The 19,054-nt window shown below is 44.9% G+C and overlaps 1 protein-coding gene across 8 annotated transcripts in view; it reads right to left on the reverse strand.

Moving 5' to 3' along the window:
- LOC101739300 (transcription elongation regulator 1) overlaps nt 1-19,054 on the reverse strand; it is a 51,684-nt gene that overhangs the window by 15,349 nt on the left and 17,281 nt on the right. For 6 of the 8 annotated variants that reach the window (XM_062675959.1, XM_038020041.2, XM_062675960.1 and 3 more), the window contains 8 exons: nt 16,559-16,787; nt 15,861-16,008; nt 15,630-15,789; nt 14,065-14,267; nt 13,541-13,659; nt 13,177-13,327; nt 10,033-10,231; nt 9,609-9,676 (listed from right to left, as the gene is read on the reverse strand). In XM_062675959.1, coding sequence (XP_062531943.1) covers nt 9,609-9,676; nt 10,033-10,231; nt 13,177-13,327; nt 13,541-13,659; nt 14,065-14,267; nt 15,630-15,789; nt 15,861-16,008; nt 16,559-16,787 — 1,277 coding nt within the window. Of the gene's footprint in view, nt 1-1,467; nt 4,239-9,608; nt 9,677-10,032; nt 10,232-13,176; nt 13,328-13,540; nt 13,660-14,064; nt 14,268-15,629; nt 15,790-15,860; nt 16,009-16,558; nt 16,788-19,054 lie in introns of those variants that run through there. The other 2 variants (XM_062675961.1, XM_038020045.2) reach the window with 1 other exon arrangement.

A 19,054-nucleotide genomic window follows, 5' to 3' on the forward strand; every position in this document is an offset into this window, starting at 1 on the left:
CGTCGGGCCACGACTGGACATTTAACGGAACGATGGTACTTATAAGGGCGGCTTCAGCCCGACATCTCTAGGTTGACCTTTGACATTTAGGCGAAACGACAAGGCAAGGTTCCGCCGGGCGGGTAACATTGCCAGACCTGTTAGACCGACGACACACGTTATAGTCTGGGACGTGTGGACACACAAACTTGTATCGAAATTGCCGTTCGCGAGTGAATTGCCTGAAAATAGGCAGTCGTCACATTTTTTTTATTGTCTTTGTAGGCAGACGAGCATACGGCCCGCCTGATGGTAAGTAGTCACCGTCGCTCGTGGACGTCAGCAATGCTAAAGGCAGAGCCAAGTCGCTGTCTACCATTAAGTACTCTCCGCAAGCCTCGTTTGAAGAATGATATGTCATAGCGCTCGGAAAATACCGTGGAGGGGTGTTCATTCCAAAGCCGGATGGTACGTGGTAAAAAAGATCTTTGGAAAAGCACTGTCGATGAACGCAGCGGTTCCAGATAATATGGATGAACTCTGCTCCGACGGCGGGAGGTGCGATGGTAAAAAGGAGATGGGGGGATCAAATATATATCATATTTTTTTCTATAACACTAAACAGAGACTGATATTAGGATACCACTATAGACATTAACTTTGCTTCGGACATAGAAAAAACTACCCGTATCTGTAGGTCTGGCGATTTCTCGACTTGGGGTTTCATATATACCAGCCTTTCCCAAAGTGGGCGATAACGCCCCCTGTGGGCGCAGTCCTAAAGGTGGGCGGTAAGAGACTCAGAAAAAAAAATGGAGGCGTTGTGTAGAGGCTTGAGAGGCGATTTGTAATTTCATCTAGGAGGACTTTTAGATACCGACTGAGCTATCGCTATAGTGGTTTTTAGGTAGGTTACAAAAATGGGGGCGCTAAAAATAATTTATTCTCAAAGTGGGCAGTAGATAAAATAAGTTTGGGAGCCACTGATCTACACGATAAGAGGGATTCCTGGTGAGAACTAAGCGCAAATCATCTTCTCTATTGAGGATGGGGTATTTGTTTATTGGAATGGTCTCGCGAACCACACGCGGTATTAAGCTTTAACATACAAAATGGGGGGTCACTCGGCTAGAAAGGGCGGGTCTAGGAACGTTTATTATATATCATTATTGACTATACGTAGTTACACAGTGCACACCTAGTAGACATTTGTATATGTACCGCAGAGAAGCTGTGATCCCAGGAGGCCTTAGATCAATATAACGTATCAGCAAGTGTCGCGGCTCGACTGCTCTAGACGACACTTAACCCTACGAAGCCGGGGTTATAGGGGACAAATGGGGGACCACGGGGGGGACACGGAGGCGGCGCGCCCTGTTGCACATCTGCTCCTTGCGCTTTGAACTTTAAACCAAGAGACCGACTCCGGGTGTGGTCCCCGCGGCACTTACAGAACGGACCGACGACAAAACAATAAAAGAATACACAAGAAATACATTTGTATTTATTCGCATTTCATCAGAGACAAAATAGTGTTTTTAATTATTTTTGGACACCTAAACATTGTTTATTTACATTTACAAAAACATACGTACGTACATTCCCAAAACACTTATATTATAGTAAGCTAGATCCAAGTCGTCAAAAGCGATCCCTCCGTCTCTTTCACACTTAGAGGCTAGACAGAGACAGAAGAGGTCGCCGTACTCTCGCCAGCTCTAATGAACATATTGTAACGGTCTGGTCCGACCCCGGGGGCAATAGGAACAGATCGTGTTTCATTAATTCAAGATTTTAAATCACATTAATACATTTTTGTCAAACAAATCCGTCAATCTAGGAGTACTTTTTTTTTACAATAACAACTTTATATGTAACGAAAATCGCTGACGGCCGTGAGCGTCAGTGAGCACGACAGTCTGCCCTCGAAGCTCACGAGGGAGCAAGATACGAGCCGCCTTCCCAAAACTATTTATCTTCGAGGAGTACAGTTCCCCAGTTATTGCATTTACGTCCATTCGAAACATCCACGATCCATGCGGATATCAGGGGACATGACTTACACTATAGTAAGTTTTTTATTTTTTATTGGTTAGATGGGTGGACGAGCTCACAGCCCACCTAGTGTTAAGTGGTTACTGGAGCCCATAGACATCTACAACGTAAATGCGCCACCCACCTTGAGATATAAGTTCTAAGATCCCAGTATAGTTACATCGGCTGCCCCACTCTTCAAACCGAAACGCTTTACTGCTTCACGGCAGAAATAGGCGGGGTGGTGGTACCTACCCGCGCGGACTCACAAGAGGTCCTACCACCAGTAAAGTTAGTTAGTTTCGATTATTAAGACCGATGCGGAGCTGCCCTCGGTCTCAATCGGAACGAAGCCGACCACGGACATCACCTAATCACTCGTCGACTTACTAATAACATTAACTCTTAATTAAAACCACCCTACAATTAAATATATAATCGGGTTCGGTGCGGTCCACTCACTCCACTTACAAATCACTGTCCGTAACATTAATGTTTTTTTTTACATCATTTAAAACATTTTTACAGTTTCAACTTTAAAATTTTTTAATCAAACTCATTCTGATTTGACCTTTCTTATAATGTAAGATATAATTAAATATTTAGTTTTACATTGCTAATAATAATTGATATCAGCTACATCATAGGAGTACTGTTTAGTGACGACGGTCGTGTCGGGGGGACGCACTCCGCCGTGGTCCCCTGTGTAACGCAGGGGGGCAGGGAAAGGGTTATAATGCAAATTCTCAGTACAAAAAATGGAAGCTATTGCAAATCAGAGGTCAATCATTTTACATCTAAGAATGTAATATTAATATTAATACAAAAACTAAACAACAGATAATAATATGTAACCTTCCTTTGTCAAAGAAATAAATAATATATCCGATTCAAAATGGAAGAGAAAACCACCAGATGTGATCTGTGATAACGTAACGTCATATATTTTGCCCTCTGAGTTTCTCGCCGGATCTTCTCAGTGGGTCGCGTTTCCGATCCGTTGGTAGATTCTGCGAAGCACGGCTCTTGCTAGGGCCAGTGTTAGCAACACTTCGGTTTGAGCCCCGTGAGCTCACCTACACGTTAGAGTGAAGCTGAAATAGCCTCTCAAGGCTATCAGCATAGGTAGGAAGAAAAAAAAACAATATAACGGAGCCTGTGAACTCCTGCCTCATCGTCGGTCATGAGGTTCACCGACTCCGGTGATCGCTCTGCGTCAGGCGGTTAAGAGCTTGTGCTATTATAGGTAACTCAATAGGGGGGATGGGGGTGTCAACTCGACAACTTTGGGAAGCACTGTAATGCGTAATCTAAGCAAATGAGGAATGAGAACGTCTGCGCGTACGCGGTGTGGTATAGCTGAAGTGTTTAGTGAAGAACTTTGGACACAGTTGGAAACCTTGAGGGGAATTCCACGTGCTAAAGACTTGACGCTGTAGCAGAAGGGGCACTGACAGAGGCGACTGCATCACTGGGACCGACAGGGGGCCAGCTGTCCCCCCCCCTTGGGGAGCGCGCGGCGTGACGTCACGACTAACAGTAGGGGCGCACTAATATTTATATTATTACAAAAGCAACACACAAAACCTATTTCATTAAACTTATATAATTTCTATAATGTCCTTAAATGTTTGTACGTACGACTCTTGACGCGGTAAGCGACACCATCAAACAATCGAATCAATATAATAACTAGGTCGTTACACAATGTATGTATATATATATATATATAGTATTTACAATACGATACGTTAGCGCTGCACCGCGGCCGGCACGTCCGACGGTAAGTGGTGACCGTCCGCGCGACGGCTCGTTCCGGCACCGGCCCGCGCCAACAGCTTCGATTACCGTTTACAAAAGACGTACAACAAACACTAATCTTTCTCACTCTTCTTCCTCTTTTTCTTCTCGGTTTTATCTCCCTTCTTCTTCTCCACTTTCTTGTCCGGTTCGGGCGACTTGAACTCGTCCGTCTTGCGTTTCTTGGGCGAGGACTTGTCCGCGGGCGGCGGCTGGTCCTTCTTGGCGGAGCGGAGTTGCTTGGGGGGACAGAGCTGCTCGTCGGGCGAGCTGGGCGGAGACTCCGGCTTGGCGGGGGGCGGCTTTTTGCCCCGCGCCGACTTGCCCTTATCGCCATCCCGGGGGATGCCGAGGATGTCGGCCCACTGGTCGGGGGGCGGGGTGGGCTGCTTGTTCTCCTCCTCGTTGGACTGGTCCGATTGTTTCTGAAGAACAGACCGACACTTACACCGTCGTCACTGCGCGAGCGCGGACGTTGGCAGACGAGACGCTACCTCCTCACTCGTAAATAAGATTTTATATCAAACAATCGATAATGAGTTTTATCTGCATTCACATAAAGCTCAATGTTTAACTTTCAATTTAATTACATTCCGCACGAGCATTCTCGTCGTCCAACGAACGTCCAGTCTTATAATTAACACGACGCGCGCCTGTAAGGGACCAGCACCATGGCTTGTCCCTCCAGACATCGCTCACAGTACTGAGTTGTACATTGAATCTATCCGTCCCACTTCTATTTTAAGTAAATACAGTTGAAGACATGAGTGGATGAAGGGGTTAAGTACAATTTTTAGGATTTTTTACTTTTTAATACGCTTTTATTAGCTTCAGATGTAACGGAATCTTTGAACATGATTTTGACCCCCTTCAAAACGTCGGATTAACTCGAAATTTGGTGTACAATATTTAAAAAAATTAATTGAAAAATAAATAATCGTTTAAAAAAAAAACTAACAAAATACGCTTTTATAAAAAATCCAACTAAAAAATAGAAAATAAATTTTAATAAATTTGAAATAAAAATAGTGTAAAAGTATAGTATCAGTAGTTATATATATTTTATGAACAGATATGAGTAGAAGGGCTATTTTGATAATATCCTGAAAGGCACCCCATGCTTTTTTTACAATAAAATCATTTTTTCTTACACTATTTTGAATTCAAATTTATTAAAATTTATTTTCTATTTTTTAGTTGGATTTCTATAAGAGCGTATTATGTTAGTTTTTTAAAACTATTATTTATTACATTGAATGAAGGTGTTATATACCTATAAGCTATATTAAACCTTAAACCTCCGGATTTAAAGGCTATTTTTAGAAATTGCATGTAATGAAGATGTTATTAACGAAGAAAAAGCAAAAGTAACAAAAGTTTGTTGGTCATTTTCTCAAAATGAACAAATTGTATCATTTCCCCTTCATCCAATCATGTCTTCAATTAAGTTTATGAATTTTTATTTGTTTTTGTTTATAGTTTTTCCCTCAAAATAAACGCTAAACAAAACTAAATAGACGTGTAATAAGTTTCAATATTCAACTCTAGATTCGAGCCATCACTTGCGACGCTGCAATGATTTAGAGATAAAAAGACAATTAGATGATAAATAAGCACACGTTGCGTCTCCGTGAAGTAAAACATCACACCGTCCTCGACGAGATTATTTATTACTTTATTGAAGGCATCGCAAGCTTTGGTTAGAATCGATAGGGGGAGCGGGGGGTTGGGGGCGGAGGCGGGGGGCGCGACCTGCATCGGACACGATCTGACAACGGCCTTCCAAAGGAAGCGACGGGAGAGAATCAAACAACAACATTAATACGTACAAAGAATATATTAATTATATAAAGTGCATTCATACACGCCCATCCAGGCTAGCATAATCATCGTCGCATCGGCGATTCAATCGTTTCGATACGAGACATCGATATGTCGATTACGATATTACAATAGTTTCGTTTGAAATCGTACGCTGCATCGAGGTCATTGTACCCTTGAGGCCGTGTCATATTCTGCGGGCTGTTCGAATCGATTTCGGGAACAATCGATTATTCAAAATCGATAACTTTGCCATCATTTTTTAATCGGACATGTGTATTGAACGCCTAATGTGCACGATTAGTTTTATAAATAATCGAGATATTTTCAAAATCGATCGATATTAGTGCCTTAGTCCGATGTAGGTGCGCTGTTTACCACACTACCCGCCCGGGCACGCGTATCGATATCAATTTAGCCAATAGGTAAATAAATAATAAAACGCATTTACTATCGATAATCGCACCCCAGTCCGAGATATAGGCGTGCCGATTGTCTCATTAACTTTGACTAATTCAATATAAACCTGAAAACTAGGGCGAAATTGTAAGAACCATTGTTGTGACATTAGTAGAATTACTAAAATTAAAGGGTAGGTGAAAAAAATATATTTAAAAATGGCTTCTGGAGAAAAATTATTAACCTTCAAAAAGTATAATGAACATATATGGTATGCGGGACCACGAGAGGACGGGAGGCATCAGCATCATCAACCCGATGACCTTTCCAAAGAGAGGAGACGTGAGATCGTCATTTGAGAGAGGACGTCCATGGGGGAGCTTGTCATTTGAACAACAGAGTAAGTGGGGTGTGAAGATAATGGTCCAGCGAGAGATAATTAGATAACCTGCGAGTCAGGTGGCCGGTGTAAGGGTGAGTACATGACGCAGCGGACCTATTCCTTATTGGATTCGACTCATAGATACCCACACACGCTTACAGTTTCCAGCTCTAAGTTTGGAAGCATGGCAACATCAATCACAGTCATAGTTGCCGAACCGATTGCAATTAAAAATCAAATACAGCAATCAGTGACAGCTCTGCTTTTCTTTAAAAAATATATCAAATCATTATTCGATAGTAAAATCGGTTTTCTAAATACATCCGATCAGAGTTAAAATCTCTCCAAAATTATTACCCAAATAAGCTAATTTTAATAAACACGTTTTTAAACAATCTATTTTTTTTATTGCCCTTGTAGGCAGACGACCATACGGCCCACCTGATGGTGAGTGGTTACCGTCGCCCATGGACTTCAGCAATTCCAGGGGCAGAGCCAAGCCGCTGCCTACCGTAAATTTATTTAAGCATCGGAGATAAATGATTTGGGATCCACCTGGGCCCATGGACTTCGGTAAAGCCAGGGAGAAATATGTTTCTTTAACCCTCGTTTTGAGGATATATCAATGCGCTAAGTTTATTTGGGGCCTCAGCAGTGAGGAGTGTTCTCTTGCCGCGCGTGCTACACACGGGGAGGAGATGCTAGATAATAGACGGATTATGATACCATGGAAAAATCTAAGGGAATTCTATTTTTATGATCTACACAATACATGTAGGTAGAGTAGAATGGTTAAGGGGGTGGGATGTTGCAAGGCTGGCAAGAATTGCAAATATTTAACACTGAAATAATTAAAATCATACACGCAGTTACTGCTGCGTTCACAATAAGATTATCCTCAAACATTTGACGTCAGTGAGCTTTGATTGAGACGCGATGAATCTAGAGAGTTCGACTATGGTCCGCACAACCTCGCCCCGAATAGCTTCAGTGTTCACGACTTTCTCTCAGGAGTAAGTAGGGTGGTCGCCCAGCCACCCGCAGATTATGACAATCGGCTCCAAAATTAATAATAATAAAAAACTTTATAATGTGTGTATTACACATATGTCGCTCGCATTTCCAAAAAGAGGGTAGTTTGGCCCAGAAATATTTTCATGAACGTATTTCTAAGTCTCGAGTTGCGAATCCGTACTAAGAAAATTAATAATATGATCAGGTACAACTAAAATAAAATAAAATGGTGCGCGTGTACAAAGTGAAACTTCTTTTGCGGTCTGAAGATTTGTGGTTTCCTTAATTTTTCATCCTTGAATCAAATTTCTCTTGTAATACGGAATGCTGTGTATAAGAGAGACGACCTCTACACCATTCATCAATCTTTTTTAAAAATCCTGTATGTTACTGCCATCTACAGCAGCAATGAGGAACTAATAACATGCCATCTAGTGGCCGACGCCCGTAAACAGAATCTGTATAAGAGAAACGACCTATCTCGCCGTCTCCCTCTCTCCACGGTCGAGTGGTTCGCGAGACGCTCTGTCTATTTTCTCACTCTTGCTCGTCCTAAATTGTATCTTTTCTCTCTAACCGTAACGAATATGTCGCGAATTAGTTTTGCGCCTAAGAAGTTTCACTTCAAAAAACAAAATAGTGTATACAATTGGCGCCTTGTTTCACTCGAATCAAGATACTGTTTGTGTGCGTCACAGGACACATCCAACGTATATTGTTATCGCGTGTCCAACAACGCGGCAACGTCGACATTAACTGTTCTCTCATTATACATTCGCGTCTAAGAAGCAGAGAACTACCCTCTCTTTTTAAACAATAACACAGACAGAGACACGGCGACGTGTGTACGTCAGACATGTTATTTGGAATCGCGAGCGACATCGTCTACTGGTCAACTATTTTAAAAATAACCCATTTATTTATTTAAACAACTTCAACCGGCGTCTAGACAAATATTGTATGTAGCGACCTCACAAGTGTACCCTTGTACGTGGTGTCTCACTCACTCGACGGGGAGGCGGCGGCTCCGGGTGGTAGGGACGAGCCGTGGCCTGTGGCCGGAGGTGCAGCGCTAATGACGGGATCGACTCGAGCAGTTTTTATGAGCATCCTGATCTCATACGTCTGTGTTGATAATGTGGTGTCCATGGGCCTCTGCACCGAATAGACACTAACTCACTCACTGACACACACTAACTCACTGACACACACACTAACTCACTCACTGAGACACACACTAACTCACTCACTGAGACACACACTAACTCACTCACTGAGATACACACTAACTCACTCACTGAGACACACACTAACTCACTCACTGAGACACACACACTAACTCACTCACTGACACACTAACAACTCACTGACACACACTAACTCACTCACTGAGACACACACTAACTAACTCACTGACACACACACTAACTAACTCACTGACACACACACTAACTCACTCACTGAGACACACACTAACTCACTCACTGAGACACACACTAACTCACTCACTCACATTTCGTTTGAGGACACTAATTAGCTACATTTATAGAGTTGTCTTCGATTAAGAAATATAAATGGGTTACTTTTAATTTCGAAACGAATAACACTATAGAGCCCGAAACCTCTCCCGGTAACTAATAATTAGAGAAACACCACGATCCTGGCTCGTGCCGCGACACAAGCCAGGACCGCGGGCCGCTCGTGTGCAGACAAACAAACGCCAGTTCTTCTTACCTTTTTATGTTTTCGTTCTGATGGTCCCCCGCCGCTCGCGCGCACAACACATCAACAACAAAGAAACCGTATAGGGAGCGTGTCCGACGCAGGTCGATATATAGACGGCAAGATTACACATTCGCTTCAGCACGAGGGGGCGCGGACCCCCGGTGGGACAACAAGAGTGTCAGTGCGCGGAGAGTGATCGCACAATACGATTAACATCATGACATCTAATTATCATTAGAGATGAAACGAATAAACGATAATTATCAGGTATCCGGCCATGTTGTCACTATCCGGCCGGATACCGGATAGTAAATCAGTACAACATAAAGATGCAAATTGAGACACAGCATCCAGCGCGTAATTAAGAGCCGGACAGACTCTAGCACTGATTTAGTTCCGAGTGTTTCTACAAGTCACAACTCGGATGGGACACATACGCACGCGTACGACTCACCTCTCCCTTCTCTTTCTTCTTCTTCTCCTTATCGCGTTCTTTGTCTTTTTTCTCTTTCTTACTAACACCTGATGAATTAAACAGACGTTTAGTATCGCAATTACTTTACAACAAAGCATTTTTTATTGCTTAGATGGGTGAACGAGCTCACAGCCCATCTGGTGTTAAGTGGTTACCGGAGCCCATAGACATCTACAACGTAAATGCCGCCACCCACCTTGAGGTAAAAGTTCTAAGGTCTCAGTATAATTATAACGGCTGCCCCACCCTTCAAACCGAAACGCATTACTGCTTCACGGCAGAAATAGGCAGGGCGGTGGTACCTACCCGCGCGGACTCACAAAAGGTCCTATCGCCAGTAAACGCAAGGGGGGGCGGCGTGTCGGGGCGATCCCCCTAGTGGTCCCCGTGTAGCTGTACTGACCCTTGTCTTTCCCGTCCTTTTCTTTCTTCCTCTCCTCCTTGACGAGCTTGCAGTACTCCCGGAAGTAGTCCTCGCGCAGGCCGCTGGTCTCCACGGCCTTGTACCGCGCCTCCGAGTCCAGCTTCTTCTTGACATCGACCCACCTGGCGTGGCGGTCCACCGACTTCTCTTTGAGCAGCGCTATGAATTCCAGTTTAGCCTATAACGGAAAGAGATCGGTCAGCAGCGGGCGGCGGTCGGCGCGTGGGGGAGACGAGGGTCGGGGCTGGGGGGCGGGCGGGGGCGGAGGCCGGGGCGGGGGCGGAGGCCGGGGCGCGGAGGGGGGACAGGCACATTTTAATTATTTATTTATTTACGCCGAAGTGGGACAATTCAAATGATATTTTTCACAAGTTTCAATATAGCCATATTTATCTAAAGAGATTATACAAATTGAATAAGACAGACCAGTTCCAAGTGGCGGTGGCCGGGCGGCGACGGATCCCGGCTTTGGACGTCAATTTTTAAAAGATTTCAATAAAAGGTAGAGGTTCTCAGTTCATCTATATTCTCCTTGGTTTGTTCTAGGTGATATTGAGAATACCTTTTGATACGGGAGCTGCCCCCCCCTCGTGGGGTCCGGTCGGGAGCTCAATATTAAATATCAATTTTATTGACTATCTACTTTTTTGTTTTAATGTTGTATTACATTTAATTCGTTCGCATACTTATATATCGAAACATTATATTAGATCGCCTGTAACTTTAAATGCTCAACATTAAAACACGGGTCCTGAGTCGACCTCTGGGCGCGGCGGGGTCTAGCGTGCGTATTACTATAAGTTTATCTCGAAATGTCATAAACTAATTTCAAACAATTTCTTATAGTTCAAAACGAAACATGATTGTACAAATAAACAAGAGGGAGAGTTGGTATAAGGAGGGGGTGGGTTCAACAATTCGCATAGCAGTCCGGGCCCCCCGCCCCCCGCCCCCCGCCAGCCGCGAGCAAACGTCGCTTATAAACGATACGAGCAACCGCCTGCAAGAGAACTCATCATTAGGGTTAGAAGCTGAAAATGTAAAGATAAACATTATGGAACCTGCAATGTACAATATGTCATTAGAACCTGCAAGAAAACGTTATTAGGTGGCGTCGGTGCGGACGGAGGGGACGCCCCCCTCTCGCCCCCCTGCATCACTAATGAAATCAGTTTCACAGATATGTTCATTTGTCTGCTGTGACGCACAGGCAGGGTGGAGCCAGTACTGACAGTACACTTTGAGGTCGATAGCCTGTCCCCCCGCTTGACCCCCCTATAAGATGACATGTTGATAAGTGGGGGGCTGGGCGGGGGGACAACATGCGCGTTGTCTATGGGCCCTGACGGCCCCCGTGCTCGCTCATACGGACCATCCCTTCATTTAATATTCATTACTTTTCTTTAACGAACTCTGCAAAACTTACTTCATTGTTGTATTATAATTATAGTACTCTTTCAACGATTTTACAATTTAAATAATTTACTGTTCTTCTTTCTAATTATTATTAACTATTCTTAATAATTTATTCTTTCTGTATCTTTCAATTTTCTTTAAACATTTAAGAACAATGATGTCCTGAAGGGACTCTACTTTTAATTCAAAATATATATTATATCTTATAAAATAATGTTCAAGTCCAAAAAGAAGCTATTTGGTCCACAAGAAGAGTCCCACTGCTGGACAACAGGTCGGTAACACTACATCATAATATGTCATTAAATCTCAAAAATTTACAGAATCTTAGTAATTAATATTATTTAACTTCTCGATGGACTGTTTAAAATAAGCTGAAAAGTAAAAATCGTGATTAGTAATATCTATTAAGTATGATTAGACAAGATAACTACTGTGGTTCCAAAAAAAAATAATTTATAATTGGTAACCCGTCACCACTTTCCTTGTTTAAATAATTCTACCATCCCGGTAGGTTCCCAAGTTACACTGGCAACCGAGATCATGCTCAACCACACTATAGAGGGGAAGGAGATTTTATATAATTAAAAAAGATTTCTCGGTCCAAATTAAAGAAAAACCCATTTGTAACTTTACTTGTAGAAATCATCTGGTGATCTTCTAAATAAAAAGACAAAGACATTAAATGAATGATTTCACGGACAATTAATTACAAGCGAGTGGTTCTTGGAGTCGGGCGCGCCGCCGCTCGGCGCTAATTGTTCTTCTTAAAATATTTTCTAACCTTAGGGAGGCTCGTCGGTAAGGCGTCATCGTTTGACGATACATTTATCTAACATTGTTTAGTTCCGTTACGTTCCTGGCCTGTCCTGTAATACGACCGTCTGTTAGAAGCGGGACTTCGGAAGCGACGTCGCCTCGGGAGGTAAGTGCGAGCTACCGACCCGCCGCCGCCGCACGGAGCGGCTGTGTCCGCGACCTGCCCGCGCGCCCTCTACCGGGACTACTAAACCTCACACTAACTAGGCGCGCCGCGGGCACCGTCGCGACCCACATCCGCTCGCGTCGCTATAAAAATCATTTGTCAATAGTAATGATAATATATATATATAAATATAGAGATATATAAAACAGACAAATTATTCAGAGATAACAAATCAATGGCATTGTTATCGGGAGCGTGCGAGCGTCGCCCGCGCCCGGCGGCCGCCGTCTCGACTCCCCTCCGAGAGCAGTGCCACAGACAGACATTAACTTTCAATTATTTCATATTCATTTATTAAGAAAATTAAATGTAATCAAAGTCACGACTCAGGTGATTAGATCATTTCGCAAGCGCATGTGTCCGCCGGCACAGCGGCGAGACATGAGGCGCCGCTCGACGCGGGCGGGGATCGAACCCGCACTCGTGGACACTAGATTATCTAAAGGTATAACATTAGGCAATTCAGTTTATGCAGAAACTGAGAGAGTACATTAACATCAAGACGGAGCAGTTCATTCAGAGAGCGTTCCCGCGTGACGTCACACGATCTGGACAGTGATGGCGGCGGGGGACAGGTGGGGGGCCGCCCCCGACCTCAGCTGTTCTCTACTGTTATATGTCCCCCTACAAATCCAGATATTGTTTTCGTCTCCAGTGCGAGCCCCGGAGCGGGCCGGGGGCGGGGGCGGGGTTGGGAGTGGAGGTTCGGGCGTGGAACTGACCTGTTCTCTCTTCCGCTCCTTCTCCTCCTTGTCCCTCTTCCTGATCTCGGCGAGGTACTCGTTGAAGTATACCTCCCTGTCCCGCGGCTTCTCTATCGCCTTGAACCGCTCGTCTCGGCCGTGCTTGGAGGAGAAGTCCAGGAACGAGGACCTGGCGATGGAAAGCGCTAGTTAGTACCAAGCTAAATCTAATATTAAAAAAAAAGCCATGCCCGCTGAGTTTCTTCCCAGTTCTTCTCAGGACGGAGGCTAGTTTTTGTGAATTGGCAGTAGTTCTTTTTGACGTTCAACAAGTATGTACTTATATGTATATTGAATAAAATAAAAAATTTGATTTCATTTGGTGCGTAGTGCCGCTACGTACTTTGTATGAAGCTTGGCTTCGTCCAAGAGTTGCTTGAAGTTCGCCTTCTTTGCTAGCAATCGGTTTTTCTTCTCCTTCCTCTCTTCCTCGGCGCGTTCTGTCACGTACTGATTAAATATCTGTGCAAATAACTATAGTTCAACATCATTTCAACATTTAGGCTCGGTTCTGCCCCTGGCATTGCTGAAGTCCATGGGCGACGGTAACCACTCACCATCAGGTAGGCTGTGTGATCGTCTGCCTACAAGGGCTAAAAAAATCAATTTTTTTTTAGACGGGTCAGATTACTGGTGGCTCAGAGACGTTTTCAATTCCACCAGGACGGGAGGGGTGGGCCCGAGTATGGGTTAGTTACCAGAGCCCGCTCATAGCAGCTGCCGTGAACGTCTGATAGTTGTGTTAATGTATCTGTGAAGTCTAAACGTGCGTTTCTTTTTTTTTTTATTGCATAGATGTGTGGACGAGCTCACAGCCCACCTGTACATGTACAAGTATAGTACAGTATAGTACAGTGCGGCACGTGCCTGGCGCCGCTCCTTGCAGTTGAGCACGAGGTAGCGCGGCTCGAAGACGATCTTGTGCAGCTCCTTGTCCCAGGTGCTGAAGGCGGAGACGTTCTTCTCGCGCAGCATGGCGCGGAACGACGCCACGCGCTGCTCGTGCGGCACCGCCACGCGCACGCGCGCCGCCCGCGCCTCCGCCTCCGCCGGGCTCACCTCCTCCAGCTCTGCAACATATGCGTGCAGGTCACACACGGTGGGAGTCAAGAACTAGAGGTCCCGCAGTAGTCGAAATTCGACTATAATTAATTGGAATTGTAAGTTTGCACACTGTTATGATTGTATTTTCAACGCCAAGACTACAACACTATAGACAAATATTAACAAAGAAACAATATTTAATCTATTCTCAATTTGACCACAGACGTCAAGAACAAAAGTTTGACAATAAATAAATAGTATGCATGCGAGTGTGCGTCAAATACATGTTATGTAGTGTGTGTAATGTTTTCTTTATTGATTTAATGTATCTTTTATGCATTGTGAACGTTTCATTTTTTCGTTTCATCGAGTTTGATATCACATCACAGTGATCCTAAAGAAGTTTCACTTCAATAATAATGCAGATTAAGACATTATTGAAAGCATCGTCTCCCATATAAAGACGATTTATTACTAAAAGCGCGGAAACACACATCGTTTGTACTATTTCTTTTATAAAATAAACTCAGTGCCAGTCACAGTTTCCTTTTTTTAAAAGAGCTCTTGAACGCACCCCGTAACAGGACCACGGACCGCACCCACCCAGACTGCTGGTCATTCATTGCCAAAAACATTTTAGGATTATATGGGACAAGTGGCCCGCTCCGGCTCCGCTCGGGTCTTTAACAAAAATTTCAACGATGTTTGACGTTGTTTTATTTGTTTAAATAAAAGAACGCTTATTGCGGCATAACTATAATTGTTAGACATATGCTGTCGTGACACTTTGTGTAAATAATAATGTGTTCTACAAAGTCGTAGTACATTATTTTATTCTATCATCAATAGTTTCGCAGGGCACGCGATGTAAAGAATATTTTTGGGTAATTTTTTCAAACCTTGGGTTATATTATTCGAGTTTTAGTAAGAATCCCTAATTCTTTTCAAAAAATATTATATCCTATGTCACTGGGGATTAGTATAGCTTCCAAACCGTGAAAGAATTTTTAACATCGGTTCAGTAGTTTCGGAGCCTATTCAATACAAACCAACAAACAAATCTTTCCTCTTTATAATATTAGTATAGAACAGCCTTTCTCAAAGTGGGCGATAACGCCCCTTTGTGGGTGCTGCAGACCTAAAGGGGGGCGGTAAGAGACCCAGAAAAAAATGGGGGCGTTGTGTAGAGGCTTGGGAAACGATTTGTAATTTCATCTAGAAGGACCCTTATATACCGACTAAGCTCTCGCTATAGTAGTTTTTAAGTAGGTTGAAAAATGGGGGCGCTAAAAATAATTTATTCTCAAAGTGCGCAGTAAACAAAATAACTTTGGGAACCACTGGTATAGAAGAACCAAGTCTCACGGCATCGTCGAGAGCATACTAACTTTCTTCAATCTTTGGTTTCTTGGCGGCGGTGGCGGCGGCGGCGGCGGCGTCCGCGTCGGCGTCGGCCGGGCGCTTGGTGTCGGCGGTGCTGGTGACGGAGGGCGTGGTGCTGGACACGCCGGGCTCCGACTCCTTGCCGCCCACGGTGGACGTGATGCGCTGCACAGAGGGGCGCGGCTACAGAGCGGTGCGGGGGTGCGGGTGCGGGGGGTTGGGGGGGCGGCGCTCACCAGCAGGTCGAGCACGGCGGCGGGCGGGTTGGTGACGGCGCGGTCCACGTCGGGGCGGCCGATGAGCAGCTCGGGGCGGTCCCACACGGACGTGAGCTCGGTGGGGTTGTGGAAGAACACGCGCCCGTCGTCCGTCCACACGACGCACCTGCACGCAAGCACGACACAAGGTTACCGAGAGCGTTCCGTGTTATCTATATAATAGGTTGAGGAAAAAGTTTTTCGCGGCTTGCGTTGCATTTTTACCTTTTTTGTAGTAAAATTTTAAAATGTATCCAATTTCTTCATTAGATTCACTCATCTTGACAGCACGAAAATAAATAAAAATGACACATTTTCCTAATTTGAATTTGGAATTATCTTCTTTAAAATTTAAACTTTTACCAAAACCAGCCAGATACAAATAGTATAGCCAAAGAGATTTTATTACAAGTTCATATATACTATAATGCGAAAAGACTTTTCCCACAATTTTGTAATCTATATAATAACCTTATCTATCTTAAGATGGAGGGAGCCTGGAGATCAGTAATACAGGTCTTTGAACCTATAATACAGACTTCAGCTCTTTCAAAGGCTTACAAAATAAATTATAAGGTTAATTTCCATTTGTATTTGTACTATACCTTTAAGAGAGAAATAAATATATTATTATTATGTACAACTTATTTGTCACTGAGCCGTGCAAGTAAACCCACCAAGGCGTTCCTACGATGGGCGTGGTAGAGATGGGTCTCCTGCCGTGCTTCGCCTTCTCCTTCTCGGCAGCTTCCTTCTCGGTCTTCTCCTTGTCCGCCTTTTCCTTCTCGAGTCGCTCCTTCTCCGCCTTTTCCTTCTCCTCTTTCTGCTTCTCCTTCTCGGCGGCGGCGGCTTCCTTCTCCGCATCGGTGTTGCTCTGCGGTTCCTCGTCCTCTTCAACGTCGATGACTGTTGTGAAATATTATTAAACTTCATCAATAATATCAAGGTGAGCGCGTCTGGGCACACGAGTCCCCTGGAGCTGGAGGCGGCAGGTTGGCTGTGCTGTACTCATGTTAATTGTGAACTCTTTAAAAGTGCCAGCAATTTTTTTTATAAAGAATATTCTATATTAAAAAGGTACACAAAAACTTTTAAATTTATTTACTAAGTGTTCTCAAGGAAGAGTGTAAGCGTAGGAACACACACATAGTCTATCTCTCACACGCCCACACACACCTTAGTAGCTCTGAAGTCATACCCATATCGATGTTTTTACTGAATAATTACAAAGCACATGATCGAGTTAGTTGTTTCTTCGTAGAGTATAATTAACCTTCCTATTGCTGATATCTATGAGCAAATATAACCACTTATGATCGGGTGGATTGTAGGCTTGCCTGTAATTTTATGGCAATAAAAAATTAAGTAAATGAAAACTAAAGAGTGTAAAGAGTATAACTTGTGTATCTGTTAGCTGCAGTCAGTGGGAGAGTGAGTGAGGAGGGAGGAACAGATATGTGGAGAGGGGTGTAGCTTGTGTGTCTGTTAGCTGCAGTCAGTGGGAGAGTGAGTGAGGGGGGAGGAACAGATATGTGGAGGGGTGTAGCTTGTGTGTCTGTTAGCTGCAGTCAGTGGGAGAGTGAGTGAGGGGGGAGGAACAGATATGTGGAGAGGGGTGTAGCTTGTGTGTCTGTTAGCTGCAGTCAGTGGGAGAGTGAGTGAGGAGGGAGGAACAGATATGTGGAGAGGGGTGTAGCTTGTGTGTCTGTTAGCTGCAGTCAGTGGGAGAGTGAGTGAGGGGGGAGGAACAGATATGTGGAGAGGGGTGTAGCTTGTGTGTCTGTTAGCTGCAGTCAGTGGGAGAGTGAGTGAGGGGGGAGGAACAGATATGTGGAGAGGGGTGTAGCTTGTGTGTCTGTTAGCTGCAGTCAGTGGGAGAGTGAGTGAGGGGGGAGGAACAGATATGTGGAGGGGTGTAGCTTGTGTGTCTGTTAGCTGCAGTCAGTGGGAGAGTGAGTGAGGAGGGAGGAACAGATATGTGGAGAGGGGTGTAGCTTGTGTGTCTGTTAGCTGCAGTCAGTGGGAGAGTGAGTGAGGGGGGAGGAACAGATATGTGGAGGGGTGTAGCTTGTGTGTCTGTTAGCTGCAGTCAGTGGGAGAGTGAGTGAGGGGGGAGGAACAGATATGTGGAGAGGGGTGTAGCTTGTGTGTCTGTTAGCTGCAGTCAGTGGGAGAGTGAGTGAGGGGGGAGGAACAGATATGTGGAGAGGGGTGTAGCTTGTGTGTCTGTTAGCTGCAGTCAGTGGGAGAGTGAGTGAGGGGGGAGGAACAGATATGTGGAGAGGGGTGTAGCTTGTGTGTCTGTTAGCTGCAGTCAGTGGGAGAGTGAGTGAGGGGGGAGGAACAGATATGTGGAGGGGTGTAGCTTGTGTGTCTGTTAGCTGCAGTCAGTGGGAGAGTGAGTGAGGAGGGAGGAACAGATATGTGGAGAGGGGTGTAGCTTGTGTGTGTGTTAGCTGCAGTCAGTGGGAGAGTGAGTGAGGGGGGAGGAACAGATATGTGGAGGGGTGTAGCTTGTGTGTCTGTTAGCTGCAGTCAGTGGGAGAGTGAGTGAGGAGGGAGGAACAGATATGTGGAGAGGGGTGTAGCTTGTGTGTGTGTTAGCTGCAGTCAGTGGGAGAGTGAGTGAGGGGGGAGGAACAGATATGTGGAGAGGGGTGTAGCTTGTGTGTCTGTTAGCTGCAGTCAGTGGGAGAGTGAGTGAGGGGGGAGGAACAGATATGTGGAGAGGGGTGTAGCTTGTGTGTCTGTTAGCTGCAGTCAGTGGGAGAGTGAGTGAGGGGGGAGGAACAGATATGTGGAGGGGTGTAGCTTGTGTGTCTGTTAGCTGCAGTCAGTGGGAGAGTGAGTGAGGAGGGAGGAACAGATATGTGGAGAGGGGTGTAGCTTGTGTGTCTGTTAGCTGCAGTCAGTGGGAGAGTGAGTGAGGGGGGAGGAACAGATATGTGGAGGGGTGTAGCTTGTGTGTCTGTTAGCTGCAGTCAGTGGGAGAGTGAGTGAGGGGGGAGGAACAGATATGTGGAGGGGTGTAGCTTGTGTGTCTGTTAGCTGCAGTCAGTGGGAGAGTGAGTGAGGAGGGAGGAACAGATATGTGGAGAGGGGTGTAGCTTGTGTGTGTGTTAGCTGCAGTCAGTGGGAGAGTGAGTGAGGGGGGAGGAACAGATATGTGGAGA

Source organism: Bombyx mori, chromosome 24 (assembly GCF_030269925.1).
Source record: "Bombyx mori chromosome 24, ASM3026992v2".
In the NCBI taxonomy this organism is placed as follows: domain Eukaryota; kingdom Metazoa; phylum Arthropoda; class Insecta; order Lepidoptera; family Bombycidae; genus Bombyx; species Bombyx mori.